We start from the raw sequence: 9,454 nt of genomic DNA on the forward strand, positions 1-9,454 counted from the left end.
TTGTGGATTTTGCCTTTTGATATTCTGCCTTCTGAATACATTGTATCTTGCAAATAAGACTTTTTATTGTGATGTTAAGACTAGCTTTTGCCACATTTTCTCCAGTTGATTTTTTTTAACTTTATTTTATATCTGTATCAGTCCCACTGGTTTAAATACCTCTAAACAAACACCATTGTGCTGCTGTTGAGCAATGCTGGCAAAATCTGAGTTTGCAGTGCAAGAACTGATTTTCTCATTGCAGCACTCACAGTTTGACTGGTTATAATCTTTTTCTTAAAAAGCAGATAACTTAAAAAAGACTACAGGATTTTTCTTGTCCGGTATGGGCAGTCCATGTGAAGTTGAAAGTACCTCTGTGTTCACCCCAGGTTGTTTACTGCATTCCTGGATATTTGTCATGAAATTCTTCTGCAAACTATTGCAATGCACAGAGACTCTAAATCCTTCCTGGCTTCACAGAGATTTGTGCAGAGATTACAAATGAGTAGCAGATTAGCGCTAGATGAAAAAACCCGTTCTGTTAGAGAGCTGATCGATTGAAGCCACAGCCGGTTTTGATACGCGTATTTGTGGCAGGATTTGGCAGACCTCTCTCCCTGTATTTGGAGTCTTTAAAAAAAACAGCTTTCCTGGTGTGGTGGAAGCTGTGTTGGTGATGCAGTCATTTAGATAGAGGCTTTGTTGTCTCAGGTGCTGCTCCCCTGACCAGCATCTCCACCATGCTGGCTCCTGATGCAGGCAGCTGGGTCAGGCTGCGGTGAGAGAGCAGGTAATGCAGAACGCAAATGAGGAGAAGGCTGCAGAGACTTAAATAAAGAAAAGAATTCATTAAAAATACAGCCTATGGGACTGAAAAGCCAAGGGAAGAGTTGAAGAGCAGGGAGAAAGCTGAAGAGCAGTTGAACGCGCATGACACACAAGTAGGTCTTGCTGTTTCCAGTCCCACAAAGCCCAAACGGCAGCAACAGATGATCATCTTTCACTCCTGGGGCCTTGTTTCTCCTGTGAACACAAGGAAATCTGGTTTAGTTGTTAAACTTTCAGGATCTGTCATGCGCTGTACAGCCAAAACAAAGAGGAGCCATCACATGAACATCCATATACAGTGCTGGGGTGGTAGGAAGGAGTACGGTCAATGGGCTTGGCACAGGGCTAGGAGCTAGTTTTGCCTGAGTTTGAATCCTTGTTAAATCATGGAATCCTCTCTGTGATCTCTGACAAGGCACAGAATGTAGATATAGAAAAGTCTTATTAGTCCACATAATCCGGTTCCCTACAATACAGGATTACTCTGTAATCTTTTTTACTGGTATTTCATGAGATGGAGCTCTACACACAGGATGTGTAAATATTAGAAAGAGCTCAAAACAGCTATTCTTGTGTCTGTGTTTTATTCCCAAATTGGTTAAGACTAAGTGGCTTCCTAATGTCCACTCTGAGCCTCCCCAGGTGCAGCTCCATGCTGTTCCCATGTGTCTGGCCATGGGTTTCCAGGGAGAAGACAGCAGCGCCTCCCTCTCCACTTCGCCTCCTCAGGAAGTTGTAGAAAGCAATGAGGTGTATTTTTTGACAATAAATAAGAAAAGCAAATTATTACCATTGTTTAAATACATGAAACTCTTACTGGTGTGCAGAATATCTCCTGTACACACCAGATCAAAATGAATACATGGGAGTTATCTCTGCAGGCTTTGTGTTCAGCTCCTGATTGTAGACACCTACAATGGTGTATAACTGTAGATGTTTTTTTCCATGCGCTACAGTCTGTGTTCTAATTTTAGTCAATGGGTATGTACTCACTACAGCCCAAGGATCTACAGAGCAATTCAGCTAACCCAATGCAGCAGTCTTCTTGGAGGAAAACTGAATTGCTCTCCAGGTGCCACTGACTGTGCTAACTGGACAACTAAATCGTACTTGTGATGTCTGTGGGCTCTGTTTTACGTATACAGACAGATGATATAGTCTGCTTAAGGTAAAGGAGAGGTTTTCATACGGCCCACTGCTCCTGTGCAAGTGCCTGGTCTGTCCCCAAAAACCTTGTTTCCATGTAGTTTTGTCTGAGTGTTTACCAGTGCTTGTGGTCCCACAGACCTTACCCTTTCACAAACAAGAAGACTGCACTTAGTGCAACCTTGGTTTCTCTAGATGCCTAATCTGCTCTATTATCAACAAAGTCTGCTAAAACACAAAGACAGCATGGAGACATGCCAAGATCAGGCAGTCCATGATTTTTTTCTCTGAGAGGCAGGAGAAACATGAGGTACTTCTGCTGATTCATCAAGAGTAGTGCCTGATTCCATGCAGTGTATCTGATATCAGAGCTACTGCTCAGAAAAAAAGGAGCACCCTTGGTTAGTACAACCAGCAATACAATGAGGGGTACAGAATCACAGAATCATCTAGGTTGGAAGAGACCTCCAAGATCACTGAGTCCAACCTCTGACCTAACACTAACAAGTCCTCCACTAAACCATATCACTAAGCTCTACATCTAAATGTCTTTTAAAAACCTCCAGGGATGGTGACTCAACCACTTCCCTGGGCAGCCCATTCCAATGCCTAACAACCCTTTCGGTAAAGAAGTTCTTCCTAATATCCAACCCAAACCTCCCCTGGCGCAACTTTAGCCCATTCCCCCTCATCCTGTCACCAGGCACGTGGGAGAATAGACCAACCCCCACCTTGCTACAGCCTCCTTTAAGGTACCTGTGGAGTGCGATAAGGTCACCCCTGAGCCTCCTCTTCTCCAGGCTGAACGATCCCAGTTCCCTCAGCTGCTCCTCATAAGACTTGTTCTCCAGACCCCTCACCAGCTTCGTCGCCCTTCTCTGGACTCTCCCGAGCACCTCAATGTCCTTCTTGTAGCGAGGGGCCCAAAACTGAACACAGTACTTGAGATGCGGCCTCACCAGAGCCGAGTACAGGGGGACAATCACTTCCCTAGCCCTGCTGGCCACAATGTTTCTTATACAAGCCAGGATGCTGTTGGCCTTCTTGGCCACCTGAGCACACTGCTGGCTCATATTCCGCCAACTATCAACCAGTACTCCCAGGTTGACCTTCTTCTACAAGTTCATCTGAATGGGCTGATCTCTTTCAGGATATCTCATTATTATTTCTGGGTTACCTAGAAGTGTCTTCAGCTAAGAAACAACTGGTATTTTCTTCATAGGCACAAGTCTTTTATCTTGTTGAGTGAGTTGTTAAATGAATTAACTCACCGATTGCATAAATAAAACAGTGTTGCATATAGACATCAAACATGACTTCTGGTAATGTTTTGTTGTCAATTTAACTCATTTTATTTGATACTTTTGCACTATTGATTCCATATCAGTTTATCAAACTGCTGCAATACTGTGGTTAATGTACTCATGAATTCATTTAATTCCTTATGGCATTAAAGAAAACAGCTTATTTTATTACACAGAGATAGGTTATGGATTAACATACCTCATTATGGATACATTGCAATGTATACATTCAACTATAATGCCTAAGTGAATTCCTAGGGATTGGCTGTCCTATAAATCACTTCTAGCTAGGCAATCACAAACAAGCAAAAATCTTTTACAGATGTGAAAAATCTTTTTTTTTTTTTCCTGTAAAATCACATCAATAAAAAAGAGAAGATGGTTGTGACAGATCTGGGTCACTAAGACAATACGATGTGCACTAGCAAGATGTTAGAAGCAACAATGTATGGAGTTCTTTTAGAGAAAGAGTATACAAAAAGACCTCCTTGGCTGCCAGGTCTCATCCCTTTCTATCATGTCATGTAATCTATTTTGTAAAACAATCAAGCTCCATCTTTATCCATTACTTGCCCCAGAAGGCTCTTCTACTTCTGTTGTGATTAGAAACCTTTTATTAGTTTGTAGTACATATTTCTTAATGGATAGTTCATCTTTTTTTTTTATGGCTCCATCTTTTTCAATTTGATTTTTTTTTTCATATAGGGGTGATTTAAGTCGTGAAGCATTCCAGCTGAGGCCTTACCAGTGTTGTATGCAGTACATTAATACTTTTTTAACTAACTTAAGACAGCCCAGAATCATGTTTCTCACAGCCTTGTCACTTTAATAGCACATAGTGGCCAAGATCCTTAATTCTTTCTCCTCTGCTGTTTCTGACTGACAAGTCCCATAACTGAGATTATTGCTTATTCTCAATGGTATGTTATTCCACATTTTCCCGTTAGTTCCTCGCCCTTTTGGAATGGAAATCTAGTGTTTTGAATTATGTGAAAAATTCTAGTAAGAAGAATCTAAATTGAAATTTTAAAAATGCAAACTTCTAAAAGCCTTGCTTAGATAAGTGGGATAATGAAAAATGTTGATTGCTCTGACACTAGGGGCTCAGTTTAGTTATCTGCACATCAGTGTCTAACCCCATATGAAGGCCACCTGACCTCCAGCTGCTTCTTGAGGACATTGGCTCTCTGTTTGTAACAGCTGCTATCCCTGTGCAAACGCTCAAATATCTGGCAGATAGACAACTGAATCCAGCTCAAGGGGTGAGATACAGGCCCAGATTCAGATCAAAAACATCAGGGCTCTTCATTGTAGGAGTCTAAAGCAAATTAGATGTCTAAAGGTCAACCACTGACCTGATCTAGTGGGTGGCATCCCTGCCCATGGCAGGGGAGTTGGAACTAGATGATCTTTAAGGTCCCTTCCAACCCAAGCTATTCTATGATTCTATGATAAAGCTGTCCTTAGGAGTTAGTTTATAGAGCAAGTGGATTCTGGAGCACACTGCTCAGCTAACCAGATGTAAAAGAGAAAATGAGACAGAGCTGAAAGAAGCTGTATATTCTCATTGAGATGACAGAGAATGAAGTTGCTTGCTAAAATTGCTTTTTGATGTCTCAGAGGAAAAAATAAAAACGTGCACCACAGTAATGAAGAAATGAGAAATAAGAATGGTAGTACCATACATCTCCCATTTATTCATTTTTGTTCTGTAGATTTCTCTATGGCAGTAAAGTTGGAAGGCAGGATATGAATGAATCTGAGCAAGTCAATAGCAAGGGAGGATTTCGAGCTAGTGTAATTCAGCCTGCAAGGCAGGGCTCCTCTACCATTTATTCTTGTTGTCTTCAAGGCTCCTTATGTAAATATTTGGGATTTTGGCAGGGTAGTTTCTCTTTGTTATTGAAGTGAAACATTTGCTGTGAGCATACTGAATGAAGTCTGCTTCATAATTATTTGCAGTAACAACTCAGCAACGGAGACTTACGGTTGTAAGACTGCCAACTGTGTATTAATATGATCTTCTTTTCCCCCTCTCCTGCTGCAGCAAGCACGCAGTTGGTGTAGGAAGTCTGCAAAGCAGAACAAGCAACCATATCCATCTGTGTCAACAGATTCCCGCTTCACCACTTTGCCAGGCTTTCTTCCTCAGAGCCACCAGCCTGTCCCTGAACAACCAGAAGAAAAGAGTCAAAACAAGGTACATCACGCAAACGGCCTTGGTCATCATCTTGGTTTCTCCCAGCAGGACTTGAGGCACGGTGATCGAGGAGACTTCGCTCGCAGATCCAGCAGTGCTTCTAGCATTTCGTGGTCATTTCAACGAAGCAAGTCTCTGTTCTGCTTGCCCACAGTGAGCACCTCCCCAACCTCAGAGACTGTTCATTTCAGTGAACCATTTCAGTTTTCAAATACTGGGTCACCTGCAACGAGGTTGAAAACATGGAGATGCAGCCCCAGGCTTAACATCGATGATTTGGAGGGTGCACAGGAGACTGATGTAGACACGGGGAGGAAGCTGTCCTTCTCAGACCTGTCTGTGGTCTCTGCATACTCTGCCCTGAATGGATTTTGTAGTGACTTGGAAGCCTCTCTTCCCCCACAGAAGCAAACTATGGCTACGCAGGCTGCTACCAGTGGAAGGCCTGTATCTGTCATGTGCAATACCTTTGAGCCTGGGGATGGTTCACTACCTTCTCTCTCTGAATGGTCTTCCAGCTCATTTAGGTCAGCATCTCTCTCCAAGCAGCCCAAACAGCCCTCGAGAGCAGCCCCTTTTTCTCTGGATGACTGTGGTAGCATTTACCCAGCTTCACCAACTAACGAAGAAGAATTTTACATCTGAGGTTTCTCTGTCTCCCAGGGCAAATGTGTTCTTCTTGTGATGTCCATGGTGGGCCTAGTCTGAGCTTACAGAAATTTCCTCACGAAGAAGAAGGTGATGCAGCAGAGCATGCTAAATATTTGACAAAAGCTCTCAGATCCTTCAGAGATGGGTGTCCCCAAACTATGTACTGTAAAGCAGTCTGAGCTGGTGCCCAAAACCTCTGTCCTGGAGAGGGTGATCTGTACCGAGGCTTGTCCATGGCAGTGCAAGGTGGATGGTTTCTGTGACCGATCTTTGGACTGGCAGTGAAGGAAATTCCAGAAAAGATGTAAAATAATAGAATTTTCTTTGGCAGAAACTGAAGAGTAATTTGTGACACCAAACAGCTTCAACTTTTCTGGGAAATTATTTTAACTATGGAAAGATATCGGGAGAAAGGGATCTTCTTTCCCTTTTACAAGTTCTAAAGGCAACTCTAAGGACAGCAGGTCCCAGCAGCACATCTCCAGTAGCCTCAGACAAGAAGTTTCCAGTGGGGACACAGATGGTTCCTTCTAACCTCTGAGAGTTTACAGTACTGAGAGGGGGAGAAGCTCCATTTCTTCCACAGGGAAGAGGAATATCCACTGGATCTCTTTATTTTGACAGTCCGGGGTATGGAAAGTGCCAAACAGGAAACCTTACAGAACATTTTCTACCCATCTCCACATGAATCCCATTCTTTCCAGCTGTGACTGTAGTCTGAATCACTCGTGTAGTCAATGGTAACCTAAGTAAAAAATGTTTACTACTTCCAACTCAGGCAATACAGATTTTACCTTTTTGGAATGCAAAACAAGAGACATAACCCAGCATTTTTATATATTGCTACACCACTAGTCCTGAATATATAGCAACTTCCTGCTTTTTTAGGGGTTGTTATTTTTCTGTTAAAAACAATTGATGCAAAAATGTATTCTTCATATTTTCAGTGCAAGCGTACTTGGTTTTGGGTAAAATGCATTTTCTCTCAAATAAATCTATCCAAAGGGAAAACAAGTCAGATTTTACTGGCTTTTCAAGTTATATTTTTAAAATACACATTCTTGATAACCTGGTTTACTCCAATTAAATTGTTATTAATAATAATAATAATAAATAAATTGTAAGTACAAAGCTATTAATATGGCAGCTAAGTACCTTCAGCAGGATTTAAGTCAGATTTATAGATTGATTATAGTTCTGAAAACTTACGTTGGTGCCAGAGAGAAGTGGCACTGACTGCAGTTCTGGTTTAGCCAGTAGGAAAGTGACCCTGATAAAAGGTGTATGTTTAATGCTGTATGTAATCTATATGCAGGTGCACATGCTGAAGACATACCATGACAGCATTGAAAAAAATGCATTTGGGAAGAAAAATGTTTGTTTTATTACCAGGGATTTTTACTCAGAAGAGTTGCTGCTTTAAAAAATAAAAATAAATTAACACACACATACTCTAAAGTAGTTACAAAAAGTGAAACAGCTCCCCTGGCCCATTGTAATGATTTAAGTAAATGCACAGTCTGCACAAACAATTGTGGAAGAAAGTCTGCGGGAAACTGAACACAGCTTTATAGGGGAGGAGGAAGTATTCCACTAAACTTGTACCCCAAATCCAGAAGAGGCCAGAGGGACTGTCAGAGCCAGGAAACCATTCCCTGAGGCTTTTTCTTTTTCGGTCATTTTCTCCTCACAGAGAAGGAGGCATCAGGCTGAAGTCCAAGTCTCTTTGTGAGATGCTATCGTAGCATGTACCAGAGGTAGGGTTGTCTTCTTTGCTAAATACCATGTATAAATAGGAAATTCTGTTCAGCTCTAAGAGCACAGGAGATTATTGGCCTTCTCCTGTGCTCACAACTGTTTAGATTTACTGCAGTTTTTGGTAAATCGTTTTCTTAAGAAATGTCTGGGACCAGAAATGGCACCAGTGAAGGATTTGTTGTGGTATGCATGTGTTTACCTGCTCTATAGTCAGAATATGTGTAAAACACTGTGAGGTCAGACCAGCCATGGTTTCCAGCAGCTTGGAAATCACTGTGTGAACAGCAATGCCCAGGACAGCCCAGGTTCCTCATCTTTTCTGTCATATTTAAAGTAGTACACAAATAAATGATGAAATAGCATTGTATATTTATTGGACTGCCATTTCATCAACACTAACCGCTTCCAGATATGACAAACAGTATAAAGTTGGTTCAATACTGTTAAAATTTTAGTGTTCATTATTTGGAAGAGGGAAAAAAAATCTTTTCAAAATATTTCAATAACAGATAACAATTTGATCTGAACACAGAATCAAAAAGTCTTCAAAGAGCTGTTTTCAGCTGACATATCTGTTAGACCCTGGAATCAGGCCAGCACTCAAGCTCTTGACAAAAACTCACTGGGGTTTTTAATGAAGAGGAGGCTTTGAAATGTCTTTCAGCATAGCGCGTGCCTCCGCAAGGAGCTCAGCGCATCTAGGGGCCATCTCCTGACATGGCAGGAAGCACTGGTACTGGAAGTCTACAGACAAGCACAGGATAGTTTAAGTGTCAGTCGTGAGGTTCACGTGGTATTAACCTGCAGCTCCACAAACATCTAAACTCAGATTTCATCCCGTTAATCCTAACAGGAAGAAAACTGAATGAACTTCCATGGACTCTGAATTTACGGTGTCTCTATTGGTTGTGTCCTCGAGTATTTCTGTTCTGTTTACTGATAGTTAACTAGAAATTAAGGTTTTTATTGTTTACATTCATGGTGCTTGTAACCAAATTTTGGGATAACTGAGTGTACCACTGTCAGGAAAAGCAGTGATGATAGTGTACAGAAAACTTTTTGTCTGTAACAGGGAAAGCCAGAAGTTGAAGAGTGTTTCATTGACGGTAGTATTCATTGTTTCTCCTTCCATTATTTAAGAAGGGGCTGATCTCTTCGGAGAGCTGAATATGCACAAATTTCATGACATTTATGTATCATATTATTTTGGTTAACTTATGAACAATGTCATTTGAGAACTGCAGGTTTTTCTTGGACTTTCTCTTCTTCTCACCCCAGAATGTGTTGCTTCTGTTAAATAAAATAGAGACAAAAAGTGAGTTTTGCTGAACCTTCTGTGTGCTCATTTATGAGGTATTGCAGCCTCGCTGACTATTTTAACTAGGCTTCGAAATGAATGCAATGACACAAGCTGTCCAGCTCTTGGCAGTGCCTGTCAGTGGGATAATTACAAAATAAACACAGCAAAAATATTTTTATGTTCGACTCAGCTTTGCCTCTGCAGACCGGATCTTTTGTTTCTCATTGTATTATTGTAAATCATTTGCTCCAGTAAATCTGAATGATGAAATAGGAGCTGTGACAA

The 9,454-nt window shown here is 41.4% G+C and overlaps 1 protein-coding gene across 1 annotated transcript in view; it reads left to right on the forward strand.

Moving 5' to 3' along the window:
- Window positions 1–9,188, forward strand: part of FAM124A (family with sequence similarity 124 member A) — a 44,088-nt gene extending 34,900 nt beyond the window's left edge. Inside the window, exon 4 of the mRNA XM_040542756.1 lies at window positions 5,308–9,188. Coding sequence (XP_040398690.1) covers window positions 5,308–6,105 — 798 coding nt within the window. The 3' untranslated portion in view covers window positions 6,106–9,188. The remainder of the gene's footprint in view (window positions 1–5,307) is intronic.
- Window positions 9,189–9,454: the final 266 nt, after the last annotated feature.

Source organism: Cygnus olor, chromosome 1 (assembly GCF_009769625.2).
Source record: "Cygnus olor isolate bCygOlo1 chromosome 1, bCygOlo1.pri.v2, whole genome shotgun sequence".
In the NCBI taxonomy this organism is placed as follows: Eukaryota; Metazoa; Chordata; class Aves; order Anseriformes; family Anatidae; genus Cygnus; species Cygnus olor.